Source organism: Lissotriton vulgaris, chromosome 11 (assembly GCF_964263255.1).
Source record: "Lissotriton vulgaris chromosome 11, aLisVul1.2, whole genome shotgun sequence".
NCBI lineage: Eukaryota > Metazoa > Chordata > Amphibia > Caudata > Salamandridae > Lissotriton > Lissotriton vulgaris.
The window spans coordinates 824,231,890-824,249,792 of NC_141699.1; the positions used below are offsets into that span (position 1 = coordinate 824,231,890).

The 17,903-nt window shown below is 46.7% G+C and overlaps 1 protein-coding gene across 1 annotated transcript in view; it reads right to left on the reverse strand.

Moving 5' to 3' along the window:
• CEP63 (centrosomal protein 63) overlaps window positions 1-17,903 on the reverse strand; it is a 361,269-nt gene that overhangs the window by 190,616 nt on the left and 152,750 nt on the right. Inside the window, exon 8 of the mRNA XM_086943933.1 lies at window positions 7,075-7,221. Within this exon, the coding sequence (XP_086800059.1) occupies window positions 7,075-7,221 (147 nt within the window). The remainder of the gene's footprint in view (window positions 1-7,074; window positions 7,222-17,903) is intronic.

Below are 17,903 nucleotides of genomic sequence, written 5' to 3' on the forward strand. Positions count from 1 at the left end.
GGCATCTCTAGTCTGAAGAGTGGCCAGCATATTATCCCAGTTGGAATAATCCCATTCCACCTTTGCATGGTGGATTGCTAGCTTAATTCCGCCCTTCTGATCTTAATTAAGTCTGTATCCCTTGGATATCTCAATACAGAAATTGCCTTCCTGCAAGCTGAATTATACCAAGAGGGTCTTTGGCCCCTGCGGATCCCCTTCCGCAAAATTGGATTTAAAATTTCCATGAGGGTGTCCACCAATTCCATATGGAGGGTACCCAGCTTGCGAAATATATTTTCTGGCGGGGAGTGACTAATAAGAGCCCCGACCCGTTCAAATATGGGGAGTAGCTGAGCGTACAACTCGGAAATGTGGGCAGGATTGTCCAAAAGCTTTGCCCACCTCACTCTACGCCTATCATTTGTGAGAATTATTTTGGGATTTGGGGGTGCCTCTGTCAGCGGGTCGCCCAAGTACCCGCTTGGCGCGACCAAGAAAAGAATTAGCGCGTTGTGGTCGCTGTCAGTTCTTTCGACTACCACAAAGTCAGAGACCCTATTCCAGTTCGATGTCTGAACCAAGATATAGTCCGAATGAGACCCTTGCCCTGATTTGTTAAAGGTAGGTTTTGAGGGGATGTCACTCTTAAATCGGCCATTGCAAGCCCTCAGGGAATTACTGAGAGTGAGTGCTGTAATTTGTGTTGCTAGGGGAGACCATGGCTTTGATGGGGGGCCAACCAATTGTGGAATTCCCCACTGGTCTTCCTCCTCCATAAGTGCACCCTCCATAGTCAGGCTAAGTGGCTCAAACTGGCAGTTGAAGTCTCCGCCCAGCACAATCCCAGCACCCAGAGGAATTCTGGGGAGAAATAGAGAGAGCTCATCCCAAGTGGGTGAGGGCTTAGTTATACCCGTCGGTCTGGAGTATACGTTTATAAGCGCGATTTGGCTATGGTTCGGCCATTCCAACAACACGCACTGAATATCCAGGGAATTAGTGTGGAGGACCCTAGCCTTGCATCCCAGATGGGAAGCCACCCATATACCAAGCCCTCCCGAGGGCCGTCCTTTTCCCTCCCATTTGGCTGGGATTGTAAAGGTTGCATACCCAGAGCGCCATGTGTCCTTCCGTGCCCATGTCTCCTGAAACAGGCATATATCCTGATCATCGATGAAAGACCCCCACTCAGGGGAGTCTAACTTGCCCTGAAGTCCCGCCAAATTCCATGAAAGAATGGACAATTGTGCGGTCTCCAGGTGGAGTGGCAGGGGAGTCAGGTACAGAAGGCTCAGTAGAATCCGCCAGCACGGTAGGGGGTTTGGTGGATTGGGATTGCACACCAATCTCTCCCTCGCCGGTGGTGTTTAGTTGGGTACCCATGCTCTGTTGAGACTGTGAACTTCAATCACAGTTATCCAATCCTGAGAGCACATCAAACCTGTTTGCTGACTCCAGGGGTGTGAAAGGTCTCAAGTGGTCCATTCTACTGTTCAAGTTTCTATTAGGCCTGGAAGGTACCATATTCCACCCAAAGGGGTCAGCAACGGGTAGGGGCTGAGGAACTTGTAACGGATGTCCAGAGTTGAGAGGTAATATGGGGGTAGTATAGTTGAGAGCCATGTGACCAGAATAGGTTTGTGGGAACACTATGGATCTTGGATAAAAGTAAGTCAGCGGGCGTGGGACGATGGAATTAGAGCCACTACCTAGGGGCCAGTTTAGTATATAATTAACCGCTCGTGGGTCACTGAAATTTATAACGACCACATCCCCATTGTTATCCTTGGTCCTATTGCCCAGCCAAGGCAAACGCCTTACATGTACAATTTCTCCATTGTGCAAGCGGTCTAAATTGGCTGAGCCCGTGCATGGTTTTATTTTTCAATTGATGGAACCCTTCCCTCTTGTAGTCAGGTAATCTAGGGACCCCTGTCAGCACAACCACATAGGGGAGGGCTTCCGGGGGTAGTTCTACTGGAGGTAGTTTACGAGACGGTGACCTAGAATTTCTAATGGAACCCCGTGTAATCTCCTGTGTGTTCTCCCGTATGTTTCCTACGGATGCTTTTCCTGGTCCCCTATTGGGTGCACTAACTGAATTAAGAGTTAAGTTAGAGCGCTCCTTAGCCGCTGGAGCCCTCAGTTGCTTAGAGTGTGTTAAATCAATAGATTTGGCCGGGGGAATGGGAGTGGCTGGTGTAACCAGGGCTGGGGGCGGAACAGTGCCGCTCACCAGTCCATTGGATAATCGTACGTGCTTGCTCAGTACAGATTCGATATCCTCGAGCCTGTTCTCTACCCTCCTCAGCCTCTCTATGATAGGTAAGATGAAAGACCTTATTAGGTGTTCCATATTATCTAGAGAGACTGCAGCAGGAGTGTCCTTTGAAGCAAGGTCTGCAGGGATATCAGATTGAGGCCTATTGTTCGCTGGCTGGGGAGGTGATTCCAATGGTGGAGGGAGTGTCAAAATTGGTGAATTAACTAGTGCGGCCGTTGGGGCCGAAGTAGATGTGATGGTAGGCCTTGAAGATTTGCCGAAGTCAGTGTGTCTGATCTTAGGCTTTTGTGGGACGCCCCCTTTCCTTCTTCTCTTGGCAGGTGGAGGGCCATGTACCTTAACGGGAATTGATTTTTTGGATTTATTTAGAGCTGGTTTAGTTCGGACAACAGTCCGGGGTGTCTGATGTGTCTCTATTAAAATTGGACTGGAAAGAGAAATGTCAGCTGGTGGCTGAGTTATGGGGCCTAAAGGTGTCGGGTGGATTTGTGTAACAGAAGGGGGAAGCTCTCCAGAGATAGGGGATCTTCATTATTGCCGGTTTGGCCTAGAAAGGGTGGAGGAACATCAGGTAGGGGATCTATAGAAATCCTATTCTTTAAGCTTTCTACAGAGCGACGACGTTCTGCTCGGCGCACAGCCAGTAGCTTTTCCCTACCTGGGTCCGTGGGAGCCTGTGTAAAATAATTGTCAAGTGTCCCAACAGTATTGATTGCCCCCCGTTTTTTCCATAGTAGCTTTATCAGGACTTTGCGCCATTGCCAAGGGATTAACTGGAAGGTATTGTCCACATAAGTGATAAACGGGAGTAGGCCCAGCCTGGCCTCACTCGGTCTCTGAGGGCCTCAGAGGGCCCGCCCTTGTCCTGGGCTTCTCCCGGGCGCTCCCGCGCAGCGGGATTAACCGTTTGTTTGTATAGGGCCTTGAGTTAGTGGGGCGGGGCAAGCAGGGAGAGCGGCCCAGGTGATGGTGATTCGGGCTAGCGGGCACTCCTGGGAGATGTAGTACCGTTCCTGCTGCTCGCAGCCCTGCCGGCAACTCACGCACCCACAACTAGGCCCAGGGGCCAACACTTCCTCTGACCACGGGCCCACTCGAACACACCCCACGAAGCGGGACCCGCAAAGCGGGTACCGCGAGGCGCTGGAAAAGAAACAGGAATCAGAGACAGGGTCCCGGCAGGTAAAACAATGTCAGCAGAGCGTCCCAAATGATCTCCAAAGGCTGGGGTTTTTCAAGATCGTTGGTGGGGCGGGGCAAGCAGGGAGAGCGGCCCAGGTGATGGTGATTCGGGCTAGCGGGCACTCCTGGGAGTGTGGTCCCGGTCCCGCTGCCGCAGCCCTGCCGGCAACTCACGCACCCACAACTAGGTCCAGGGGCCAACACTTCCTCTGACCACGGGCCCACTCGAACACACCCCACGAATCGGGACCCGCGAAGCGCTGGAAAAGAAACAGGAATCAGAGACAGGGTCCCGGCAGGTAAAACAATGTCAGCAGAGCGTCTCAAATGATCTCCAAAGGCTGGGGTTTTTCAAGATCGTTGGTGGGGCGGGGCAAGCAGGGAGAGCGGCCCAGGTGATGGTGATTCGGGCTAGCGGGCACTCCAGGGAGATGTAGTCCCGGTCTCGCTGCTCGCAGCCCTGCCGGCAACTCACGCACCCACAACTAGGTCCAGGGGCCAACACTTCCTCTGACCACGGGCCCACTCGAACACACCCCACGAAGCAGGTACCGCGAGGCGCTGGAAAAGAAACAGGAATCAGAGACAGGGTCCCAGCAGGTAAAACAATGTCAGCAGAGCGTCCCAAATGATCTCCAAAGGCTGGGGTTTTTCAAGATCATTGGTGGGGCGGGGCAAGCAGGGAGAGCGGCCCAGGTGATGGTGATTCGGGCTAGCGGGCACTCCTGGGAGATATAGTACCGTTCCTGCTGCTCGCAGCCCTGCCGGCAACTCACGCACCCACAACTAGGCCCAGGGGCCAACACTTCCTCTGACCACGGGCCCACTCGAACACACCCCACGAAGCGGGACCCGCAAAGCGGGTACCGCGAGGCGCTGGAAAAGAAACAGGAATCAGAGACAGGGTCCCGGCAGGTAAAACAATGTCAGCAGAGCGTCCCAAATGATCTCCAAAGGCTGGGGTTTTTCAAGATCGTTGGTGGGGCGGGGCAAGCAGGGAGAGCGGCCCAGGTGATAGTGATTCAGGCTAGCGGGCACTCCTGGGAGATGTGGTCCCGGTTCCGCTGCCCGCAGCCCTGCCGGCAACTCACGCACCCACAACTAGGTCCAGAGGCCAACACTTCCTCTGACCACGGGCCCACTCGAACACACCCCACGAAGCGGGACCCGCGAAGCGCTGGAAAAGAAACAGGAATCAGAGACAGGGTCCCGGCAGGTAAAACAATGTCAGCAGAGCGTCCCAAATGATCTCCAAAGGCTGGGGTTTTTCAAGATCGTTGGTGGGGCGGGGCAAGCAGGGAGAGCCGCCCAGGTGATGGTGATTCGGGCTAGCGGGCACTCCTGGGAGATGTAGTCCCGGTCCCGCTGCTCGCAGCCCTGCCGGCAACTCACGCACCCACAACTAGGTCCAGGGGCCAACACTTCCTCTGACCATGGGCCCACTCGAACACACCCCACGAAGCAGGTACCGCGAGGCGCTGGAAAAGAAACAGGAATCAGAGACAGGGTCCCAGCAGGTAAAACAATGTCAGCAGAGCGTCCCAAATGATCTCCAAAGGCTGGGGTTTTTCAAGATCGTTGGTGGGGCGGGGCAAGCAGGGAGAGCGGCCCAGGTGATGGTGATTCGGGCTAGCGGGCACTCATGGGAGATGTAGTACCGGTCCTGCTGCTCGCAGCCCTGCCGGCAACTCACGCACCCACAACTAGGCCCAGGGGCCAACACTTCCTCTGACCATGGGCCCACTCGAACACACCCCACGAAGCGGGACCCGCAAATCGGGTACCGCGAGGCGCTGGAAAAGAAACAGGAATCAGAGACAGGGTCCCGGCAGGTAAAACAATGTCAGCAGAGCGTCCCCGAATGTCAGCAGAGCGCCCCTAATGTCAGCAGAGCGTCCCCCAGCAATGTTAATGACTCTGATGTCAATGTCTCTTCAACGTCAAGCTGTCCCTCAATAGTGAACATGTCCATGCCGAGCTCGTCTTGACGTCGACTGTTGCTCCTGTGATCATCAGGAGTTTGTGAAATGATGGGGATGATATCTGTACTTTTTTTGCCCTTGATCCTCCTTCTCTGGAGATCTTTCTGGAACAATGCAGCAATCCAGAAAAAAGGTTCCTCCTCTCTGTACTGCCTTTGCTGTTTCCTTCTTTCCACTTCAGCTTTGAGGTATTCCAACTGTTCCCTCAGGCGGATCCCTTCTTTGTCCCTGAGCACTCTTTTTGTCATTCTTTAAACCGGGGTTAGTAGATAATAAACAGATCACTCGCATATATTGCCAGTCTTTGCCTGTCTGCTATTTGTGAAGTGCCTTTCTTCTGGGAAGAAAAGGCACTGTGAGCAAAACACATCTCACAAATGTGGGAAAAAGGTAGATTTGAAGAAACATATAGAACATCAAAGTAAATTAACAATTTTTAAGCCCAGAGCATGAAAAATCTAAAAAAAAAAACATGTAAAAAGCCCACCTAAACTGTTCAGGAATCAAGCAAGCACGATCCTGAAAAAAAGACCTGAATCAGTGAGGCAAAGTGAGGCAATACAGCACTTGCGGGAGGCATAAGCTGCTGCTGATTGAAGAAATGCATATTATTTTACCTAATGTACTCTTCAAAACTGATGCGTAGATAAGTGCAATGCTTGGTATGAACATTGCAGGAGGCAGATACCAACGGTGGTGCTCTCCAGTTAACAATACTGGCTCTTTAACAGAAAGTTTGCAAGACAGTACAAGTGAAACCACAATCATTGAAAAAGTGTGCTTTTACGATCATCCAGGGTTTACAAAAGTTGAACCATTTAAATGAATCATAAGAACAACTTGGTTGACAGAATATTGCGCTTTGAGGTTTGGAGGCTCACACTGAACACTTTTTGTGATCTTCTTTCTTTATAATAGGGGTTCTTAAGGGCACTGTACCAAACCTTAGCACTCTAACATGATTCATATGTACATAGGGCTCATCTCAAAATGCAGACGGCGGGACCACAGGTAAACTAGCTGAGGTTGATATTTTCTGCAATTCTCCTCAAACCCAGATTGTGTTGATCAATCTCTGAGTCATCCTCAGAAGCTCAAAATTAAATGGTCTCAGTTAAACTCAAAGGAAGACTGCTGAGATAGGCAGGATCTTAGATATGGAAATGGTTTACCAAATATAGGACCTAGCATGGAGGGACCATATTTTTAAGCTTACTTTTCAGCTTACAATTGACTTTGAGCTGCTTAGTATTTTGTTGCCAACTGGCATGATGCCACTTTATTGTCTGTTTACAGTGGGCTACACTAGTGATTCTATTATCTATTAACATTTGTTATATGTTTTTATTGTATTAAGTTGGTTATTTACGTTTTGAAATGTATGCACCTTGCAGCTATTGTTTGTCTGGCATTATTTGTGATTTATAAAAGCACCATAAATGAAACATTTCAATTAATAGACATCTCTGTTCTCCATAATTCTGAGACATGTACAGTGACACATGCATGATCTCAATGCAGATTCTATTCTTCTGATTCCCCTTCTACTCCATACCATGGGCCATACTCCACCACTAGCTTGCACAGCATTATTGCAATGGTGAAGAATGCAACACACTATGACTATGCATAAAAGATAGTTACCTGCCGTCCAATCGGGTCACCTCTGCCCGCAAGGTCTGCTCTGTCCTGCGGCTTAGCTCCAGCTGAGACACAACTTTCTCAAGCTCTGCATGACCATCAGACACACTGTATGATACTCGATTCTCCTGCAAACTTTCTTCCAGTGACCTGTGATGGAAGCCACATTGGTGTAAGTTACAAGAAATAACAAGCCAGCTTGAAAGAGCAATTCATCTACAACATGGCACTTAAACTAGTAGAAATTCAGAATACAAGAGTAGAGGGGCACCTCATTTAAACACAAGAACTTGATTGATCTTCTGAACCACAGAATGGGACTATAAGGAGCAGTGCTTAACTGGTTTACCTCTTTTCTGCAAAATCGGACTCAAAAAATTCAAGGTCAACAACACCCTGTCCAAACCGGTTCCAGTTACGCTAGGAGTTCGCTATCCCCTACACTCTTTAACTTTTTCATGGAACCACTCACCGATCTGCTACAAGTGTCCAACGTGCAATTTCACATGTATGCTGACGATACTCAACTTTACCTCAAGATCAACACCCTTGAAGACATTAATTTGCTTAATCCTACTCTTAAAACCACCGAAACATGGCTGGCAGAGAATCACCTCGAATTGGACGCTCTAAAAAGTGAATTCCTCCTAATTGCCCCACCCGCCAACGTCCCCATAATGCACGATAGGATTAAACACCTTACAGCACTCAACGTTCAACCAATCATTGTGGAATCAGCTAAATCATTGGGTATAACACTTGACTGCAACCTCAATATGCAGAAACACATTAGTAACACAACGAAGGGAGCAAACTTTCATTTCAATACACCGAGGAAGCTGAAACCCTTCCTACCCGCCAATGACTTCAAGATGGCGGTTCAAGCTCTAGTTTTACCTCGGCTGGACTATGGAATCGTCTCGCTTTGCGGACTCCCCAAAGCTACTACAGCTCCCCTAAGAGCCTCTACTAATGCGGCAGCGGGACTCATCACTGGCTCGAAAAGAAGGGCCCACATCTCCCCTGACCTAAAATCTCTCAACTGGCTGCCATTTGAAGCCAGAATTCACCTGAAAATAGCGTGCATGATGCATAAGGCCATACACCCCAATGCACCCAGCTATCTCACACAGAAGCTCACAATATCCGGTGGAATAAGATCCACAAGAAGTGTGGAAAACCTACTACTGAAGCCACAAAGGTTCAACAAGAAAAAAAACATATAAACGATCCTTCTCAGGAATAGTGCCTAGAATATGGAATGCCCTACTCCCAGAAACAAGACTGAACTTCCCCACTGCATCTTTCAAATTGGAAGTAAAAGATATTCTTATGGCAAAATTTACTTAAACACAGACCTAGGACTACGTGTGAACATCTGTACCCGATATCCAACAAGTCAACGTAATCACTCTATCTGCCATTACCATGACTCACCAGTTCGCTCTTCTTCTGCACTTTATTGCTCTGCTTTATGTCTGCTCATGCTACTGTTTTGCGTTAGGTTTGCTCTATCGTGTTATGTATATTTGACTTGTCTATCCTTAATGTATGATATAATTAACCTCATTTACTGTAAAGCGTTCTGATATCTGCAAGGTTACTGTTTTGCTTTAGGTTGTTCTATTGTGTTATGTATATTTAACTTGCCTATCCTTAATGTATGATACAATTAACCTCATTTGCTGTAAATTAACCTCATTTACTGTAAAGCGCTCTGATACCCGCAAGGGTCTTGTCCGCGCTCTATAAAACTTTCAAATAAAATAAATAAATAAAATAAATGACTATTTTTAATTTATCATGTTTTTATAAAGAGTGGACAGGGTTCAAGAGAAAGCTATCCAAAGCGCAACTGATTAAGCATATACATTATCATAACAGTAAGATGAAGATAAATGGCAGACATGTGTAGTGCACCACATCGTACAATGTAACAAGCATGAGTGAAGAGGGACAATTTTAAGTGAGAGAAGTGGCATCATTAAAAGCTGGTTTAATATCAGGGTGGTTATTGTGTTTGGTAGAAGGTAGTTTACAGAAAGGGAATTTACAACAGATATTGGTATCTGAGGTAAGGTACAGCGGGAGAGGTCTCCAGTGTGCATCAATAAGATGAACATTTGTAAGGCGAGTTTTCATGCAGGTATTTCTAGATGGTGAATGGAAGCATATAAACTATTGTATTCTTGACTTTCCATAAGCAATATAAGCTGTTTGGTCAGGAATATATGAAGAGATTCTGAGTTATAAATTTAGGAACATCACTGGATACTAGACTACAGCTGAAAACTGTCAGCTGTAGAGAAAGGAAAATGTTACTTACCAGTATGCATCTGTTTTTGGCATGTAGAGCTGCAGAGTAGTACACTTTTGCATATATCACCATCTGGTGTTGGTATCGGATGCTTGCACCTTGTTGTTGTCTTTGAAGAAGTCTTTTGTAGTCACGAGATAGGTGACTCCTCCCTTAAATGACAGTGCGCATGGTCATCGATTCCATCTTCAGATTCTTTTTCGCCATGAAGGGAAATGATGGAGTTTGTAAGAAATAGAATAGATGTCCATGTAAGTGTATCCAATTAAGATCAAAATGTAACAGATACAGGTCCCGGGGAGGCGGGTGGGCTTGTACTACTCTGCAGCTCTACATGCCAAGAACAGATGCATACTGGTAAGTAGCATTTTCCGTTCGAGGCATATGACCACCGCTAAGGGAGACACTGCTGTACAGTCTATGCAAAAGTGTACTATCTGCAGCTCATATGCCTCGAACGGAAAATGCTACTTACCAGTATGCATCTGTTCTTGGCATGTAGAGCTGCAGTATATGCACAGGAACACCTCCAAGCTAGTTTTAACTTACACTGCACTTTCACTTCCGGTGATCTAGTCACTTTAGTCATTAATTGTTTCTCTTTTGTGTTGTGTTGTGTTTTATCTTCCCCTACCACCTGCTCCACTCCAGGCACTGGCTGCCTGGGGGTGTTTTGAAGCAGCCCTATGATGAAACTTGTCACACAACTGTGAGAGTGAGGGCCGTATTACATATAGAGCTATTTTACTACTCTATACTCTTTCTGGTGTGTTGAAGTGTTTTGGGGGGTCCAGAATAGGAGTGTCCGTTACCCTCATCCCTCCTCTTCTTTGTGAATTCTTTTATAAACCTACACAGGCTCTCAAAACCAAATGAGAGCAGCAGTTAGGAGGAAGACATTTCTGACAAAGACTGGAAATGTATCCTGGATTGCATCAAAATTGTCAGTATTAAATAAATAAATACCAGTATTTGTAAAGCGCACAGCTCCCTCCGAAGTGGTGTCCTGGCGCTGGGGACCCTCGGGAAAATTAAGCAAGCTATTGCCCAGAGTCACATGGTGCTGGGCTGACCTGCCACCGGTGCCGGGGATCGAACAGTGAGCCCCAGATTCCAGCGTCAGTCGCCCTGGCCGCTGCGCTGCACCTCTTCCACAGGTTCAAATACACACAACTCAAATACTCACATTGCACTTACCCGTCACCTGCGAGACTTCAGAGAATATATATGCGGCTTCCATAAACTGCACTGGGTGCCATAACGCATCAGTGGACTTTTTTCATATGGTTTGAGGCTGTCCACAAATACATAATTACTGGACAACTACAACCGACTTTCTAACCGAACAGACAGCACGCTAGCTACCATGCCGATTCGCCAGACACCCAAAGTCATAATATGTGACTATATATTATAGACCTAGTACTTCACCTAGGAAAAATAGCCATGCAGTGGAAGGCTCTAACCCCTCCCCCAATAAAGGCCTGGATCAGGGACCTGAATAGATGGAGTGCTGCAGAAATGAATGTATTGACACCTACACATAGACAGGGAGGGTAATACCCTTCACGGAGTAGCAAAAACTGTTCTTGGCACTACAAGCGCAGTAGGACGAGATGTCTCCTAAACAAACGGACTACATGATACGCACCCACCCTCCTACAGACCAATGAGACACAATGTCATGGTGAACTGATTGCAGCTCAATCCAGACAGGCCCAGGCCGCCAAGCCACTAGCACAATGGCCCAAACCAACACTACAAGATACATTGTGACTCAAATGCGACAGAGTGCGACCTCCCTAACACACCACTATGCCAACTGACACAACAAATAAGATCTAATAAAACACGAGAAAATCAAGGCACGTTGGTAGCTGACAGGTGAGGAGCTCCGGCCGGAAGCACCCTGGCTAGGGATTGCATTTTGGCTCTAATCCCCTGGAATCTTCCCCTTCCGTGGACCTTTGTGCTCACCTGGGTCTCTATGGACTGCGGTCCTCTGATTCTCCCATTTCCTGCGTTTGAATTTCCAGACCTGCCTCTGCAACTTCTGAGGAACAGAACAGACTAACCCACGGGCGGCTGGAATTACGCACTCTGTTTTTGTTATTATCTTTAACCCCTTCCATGCTCATGACGAGCTCAGCTTGTCATGAGGCACAGTGGAGCTGTGCTTATGACGAGCTGAGCTCGTCATGAACAATGGTATTCAAAGAATGTCAGCACAGGAGGGGAAAAGTCACAGCAGCCAAGGTGGTAAAAAAGGAGCTATTTACTACCTTCCAGAATGTTGCCCTATCAGCTTGTGCACTCGCCTGTGTTAGTTCCTCCCACGCCTGATCTCTTAACGCAGCCTTCCTTAATTTTAAAGCCATGTCATATGCTTTCCTTCAACTTTTAATCAGCTCGGGATCTCTAGGAAACTTTTTTATTCAAACATAAGGGCTTTGTGGGCTTTAGAGCAAAGAGCATTAAACCAATTGACCTCCTTTGTATCTGCCGAGATCTTTTTACCTGTTAACTTTTTACCAATTAGCTTTGATAATTTGCCATACGCCTCTAGTACTTCTGTAGGCTCGCTATGTACATTAAGGCATTGCTCAATATCCTCTTTGCCCTCGGTGTATAACTCTGCTAAAAAGAGCTCGGGGACAATTTTCTCCCATCTTATTTTCCGATCCTGGTCCATGGGCTGGAAATCCCCATTTGCGAAGGTTTTTAACTCCGCACCCCGAAAGACCATTAGACCTTTGGTTTCAGCAATGATGGGAGTATGATCATTAAAACCGGTTCGAGCCGCCCAAACTTCCCGCATATGTTGGTATAGGGGGGCTGAGATTACAACATAATCTAAAGTGGAACTGCTCCCTCTCCCAAAGAACGATGGTATCATCTCTGCTTCCTTCCCAGACTCTAGACAGTATAAATTATTACTTGCTAATAAACATTCTAGCCGGGCGCCTTGGGTGTTATGTTCGAAATGGGCTACAGGTGGTAAATCTTCATAAATCTCCCCATCTAACAAACATTTTAATTTGCAACAGTGTGCATTAAAATCCCTCATTATATTTGTTTCGTAGGGAGCATGTCTCATGTGCAAAGTCCTCTATAAAACTTTGAAGTTCATTTAGGTGTTCACTATCATGATCCCTACAAAATGAATTGTAAAAATGTACAATTACCAGGGTTACACCGCTTGGAAAGGGTAATTCTAATGCTAATAGAGGAGGAGAGGAACAAGGCAAACCCTTGACGGTGCATGACAATTTAAGCGAAATTAGGGTAAGCAAGCATGTTTTATGGCATAGAATTCTGGAAATCAGCTCTGAAATGCAAACTACACCTTTTTTTTAATTAGCTTTTGTCTTGGAATATATATATATATATATCTCCCCGTCACTTAACACAGACACACATACTGAAAAAATATAATCATTTACTGTCCTACGAGCCCATGATGTAGGTTTAAATGAAGCAAAAAAAAATGCCATAGAACAATCATCATGAAAGGATCTTATAACCTGAAAGGAAACAGAAGTACTACATACTACATAACAAAACATTCTGTACCACGAAAAGATATAGGATTAACATGTATCTCAATAGACACCTTATGAGTGCCTTTAAATCCTGGTATCAAGGACACAGTTTAAAATGTATACCTTTAACTCCAGCTCATATTCAGGTCATAGGAAAGTGACAATAAAGATGAGAAAGAAGCTGTAATGCAAACGATTCTGAATTACAGGACTGGAGACGAGGATTATGCCTTCACTTTAAAAGTTTTATCACTTAGAAGCCTTAGTAAACATAAGTATCACCCAAGAACCTGGGAGATAAAACTACAGAAATTATTTGACCAAAATAATTAATCATATTCTATGAGGTCCTAATATGGTCTCTGTCATTTACCAGTCACCACCAATTTCTTTGCATCTTTGTGGGCTATTTCTGTGATTATTGCAAGTTGTTTTCCTATTAAAGTTTTCTTCCAGCATTTGCACCCATGCCTGATAGAAATACTGGAACACGTGTGGCCATGGCATGGGTCTGCAAAAAGTCAGATGAGATAGAGCAGGAGGTAAGCGCAGAAAACTTGCAATGTGTACTGGCTTCTGTCCGATTTTAAGTGCCCCACTAGAACTACCATGCAGGACCTCTAGACTATTTTAGGGTAGTTCGACTCTGCCCTGTCTCGTGTTCAAGTGTAGGCCACAGGTTTAGGGGGTCACATGAATGACCAGCTCAGCCCATTGGATTTCATACCACTCATGGATCTGCTATTTGGCGCACATATTAGGAAGCTGATACACTGGGCTGATAAGAGGACACCGCATCATGGTCTTGCCTTGCAAGTTTCTTCTTCCCCAATTCTTATTTTTTTAGGTTCGTATTTCTAAATTGCTTTCCTCAGCTACATCATACACAGTTCCCACAGTAAGTTCCTAATGATTAGTAAGGGCTGCCAAGTAGAGGTTTTGAGTCATTGTGATTTTTATGACACAGTACAGTGGTGCTGCAAATCTGATACTGCAGGCATAGCAGAAAAGGGAAAGGAGATTACCACGAAACAGGGAGAGATTGCAGATGAGGAGTAGACAGTTTTTATAATGAATGAGAAACTCAGAAGCAACTGTGCCTTTAGGAAAAAGCTCATAGTTTACTTACCCTGTTTTTATCTGTTCTTAGCATGTAATGCAGTAGATTTACAAGCTCTACACACTGCTACTGTCTAGTGTGGGACTAGGACTGTTGCAATTGTTTTTTTCTTCAAAGAAGGTCTTGGTGACTCATTCTTTGGAAGTGAACGCACATGGCCACTAACTTCATTGTTTGATTGCTTTGCACAGAGGGGATGAAAGCAGGGACGGACTAGTGAGTAGAATAGCAAAGTGGCCATGCATGTAGTGTAAATTAATATGTAGGTTGAAGATACCTATACTTAACAATGGCCTCTGGGGAGGCTGGTGGGCGCATGAAAATAGACAGAACTACGTTTGACGAACAGATGCTTACAGGTAACATAAGCTGTTCGTAACTTGTGATGCTCTAGACACAAAGGCTCTGCATCAACTGTAAAGTAGTACTCCCCTAAGCGTTGGCTAGCCAGTAGATGATGCAGATGTCTGAAACAAAGTCCTTAAAACAGTCTGACCTACTCTAACAAGTTGCCTTGTAAAAATCTCCACACAAGAGTTTTTTAATGGTGTGCAGGGTGAAACATACGGCATCTTAACAGATTTCAGCTATGAGTATGTTTCCAAGGAAGACCATAGTGGCACCCTGTTCACACATGGAGTGAGGCATGTGGAGGGAAGGTAGGGTTCTTTAGGCTTTAAGGTAAAGGGTCTGGATACATCATACAATCAACTTGGCCCTCTGCCTTAGATTATAGCTTGACCTTAATGAGGCTGGGGAAAGGTAACTAAATGCAATTGGGTTTTCCAGAAGTACTTGGTCCTATTTATGTAATACATTAGAGCATGCTTTACGCCAAGCGTGTGCAGTGCTCTCCCTGCTACTGAATCAGGCTGCAAGAAAAAGTCTGGGCACACAATTGTCAGGTTCAGGTAGGACTTTGGAGTTGGTTCCAAGGACAACCCTATCATTGTGGACCTTGAAAATGGCTTTTGTATTTGAGGGCCTGTAGTTCACTAATACGTTTAAGAGATGTTTTGGCTACTAAAAGAGTCGACATTCCAGGAGAGAAACTGCAAAGGGCAAGAATTCAGTAGGTCAAGGGGAGTTTCCATGAATATGATGAGGACAATTTTCAGGTTCAGGTTCAGGTTCCAGACTGGGGCAGGTGGCACCCTACTTAGGATGACAAGTTTAAGGCTTTTGAGAAAGTGCCTGTTTTTACATAGTTAGCCCCCCACTTTTTGCTGGGAAAATTATGTGGTGCGCAGGGTACCGGCCAACCAGGTCCCCTACGCCAGTGCTTTTTCCTTAAAACTGTTCCCTAATTGGCAACTGCATCCTCCTATAAGTCCCTAATAAATCGTACCCTTGGTACCAAGGGCATGGGACCTGAAAAGGGTCCCCTACAGACTCACTCACCAAGCTCATGCCACCTCCACCTGCATGTCTTGGTGCAGTGAAAAACGACTAAGTCGACGTTCACTGTGTGCCAAGCCAACCAGGACTGCCTATGGTAACAGTAATTCACCCCTCTAGCAGGCCTTACAGTTCTAAGGCAGGGTGCACTATAGCACATGTGTGGGCATATCTGCAAGAGCGGATATGCCCCTACAATATTTAATTCTATTCTTATATATTGTAAGTGCCAGGGAAGCCATAGAGAGTGCATGGGCTGAACCCAGGAGTGTTTGGTACTAAACAACCCCTCTTAATAAAACCACACTGATGCCAGTGTTGGATTTATTTAACCATGTACTCAGAAGGCACCCTGGAAAGCTACCAACCCTGGTGTGGTCTCTGACTGGCTTTAGGCATCCTGCCACCACTGGACATGTTTCTGGACCCCTGGGATGAGAGCCCTTGCTCTCGGAGGCCAGAAAGAAAGTCCATCCTCGGTGGAAGTGTCACATCCCCTCCCCCAGGCAGGCACAGTGTTCATGAGGAAAGCATCAAATGCCTTGCTGCCTTTATAATGTGACCCCAGCCTCTGCTGCAAGTCGCAGGTGGCAGACCTCAGTTCAAATGCCCACTTTTGGCGGGAGAACCAGCAGGAAAACTTAGCAAGAAAGAAGGACCAGCGACTGACTTGGAGCAGCCCTCCCAGCCTGTCCGCTGCCTTTTGCCCCAAAAATCGATCCGCCCTGCAGGCCAAGTGACCTCCAAAACCCTGGAAGGACTGCCTGACTTCAATAAAGATCCAGCACTCCAGTGGACAGTGGACCTATCTAGAAGAAACCAACTTTAAAGAACAAGATATCTGCCCTGAGGAACTGCGAATTCGCCCACCGGTCCCACCTCTGCACCAGACGTCCATGACCTGAGTCCAAATCGCTTACTGGTCCTCCGAAGGTTACCCAGAGATTCTGAGCAAGAGTCCATCGTGAGTTGATCCCTGCGGACTCCACGTCAACACTTGCAGCCTCTGTTCGACTCTCACAACCACGACCTGACCGGTAAGCTGTTCCTAACACAAAAGAACACCCCCTGCACCCGAAGGCCCTGGGCAGCTTGACCAAAGGTGTTCCTACGTCCTCTAGCATCAGACATTAACTGGACAGCTGTAGGTTTTCTTTTTTTAGCCTCCTGGCCAGAGCCTGCAGCCTTTTTTCAAAACCAATCTCCCCCATTGATTTGCATTGGGCGCACACTGCTGTATTGGCACTCTGCACCCGGCTGCCCAAGTGCCTTAAAGGTATACGTTTGGTGCGGTCTTCTGGCCCCCCTGCGATTACCTTAATCCCAGATGATTGAACCCTGACACCGCTTTACTTACCTGTGAACAGCGCATCTTCAATCACCCCCAGTCTCAATTGGTTCACAGTGGGCAACACACTCCGAATTTGACCCCTGCACCCTGCTGCCCCTGTACTGCTGGTAGTGCAGTCTTGGTACTGATTCGAAACTTGCCTGGTGTTGACCTGAAACCCCGAAGTCTGGATTTATGACTTGTGTACTAACCTGCAGAATAGCATTCTTGTTTTCCTCCTATAGGTTAACATTGCTGAACTGAAAATTTGCACTGTACCTACTTTTTAAAGTGAAAAGTATTTTTACTAAAGACGTACCAACCTTTTAATGTACATCTTGGTATTAACCCCTTTACCACAGCCCCGATTTTCCCGCAGTGCGGCACTTCCACAAAACGGGCGGGGAGGCGTCAGCCATTGGCCGACGGCAGCACTGGGGAGGTAGTGCTGCCGTCGGCCAATGGCCGACGGCAGCAAGGAAGGGGTTAAAAAATCTAGAAAGAAGCTTATTTTTTTAAAATTGTTATGGGTCTCCTTTTTGAACTGTGTGTCATTTATTAATCACTGTGTGTATAACAAATGTCTTAAACTCATCTGTGTTAGGCCTAAGGATGCTCTAACGCACTACCACAAATAGAGCACTTTGGGTTTGCATTGAGTCCTGTATACTTCTGGGGAACCCCTGGACTCTTTACATGATATAACCAAGCCAGCTTCCTTCATTGGAAATGGTAAAAACACGCCTGGCAGGAGAGAGTAGTTATGCTCCCGTCCCTGGACAGCTGAATGTGAAAAGTGACCCTCAGAGTGGCAGCCTACAGGCCGCCCAGGAATTTACAATATATGTGCCCTTCTTTAGTTTCTCTGGCATCTCATCTACTTAGGGACCAAAGAGATGCTCCCCATCAAAAGGGATCTTAAGGAGGAAGTGTTCAAATGCTGGTTTGAGCCTTGACACACAAGTCCATGCATGGAAGCAAAACAGGATAGTGCTATTTGGACCCCTCAAAGCAGTATTAGTGGTGTCCTGTCTTGATGAAATGGCTGGCGCATTAACCACCTTCAACCATGTTGCCATCCATATTAACAGAATAAAATCAGTAGGAAAAGTCTTGTCTCTTAAA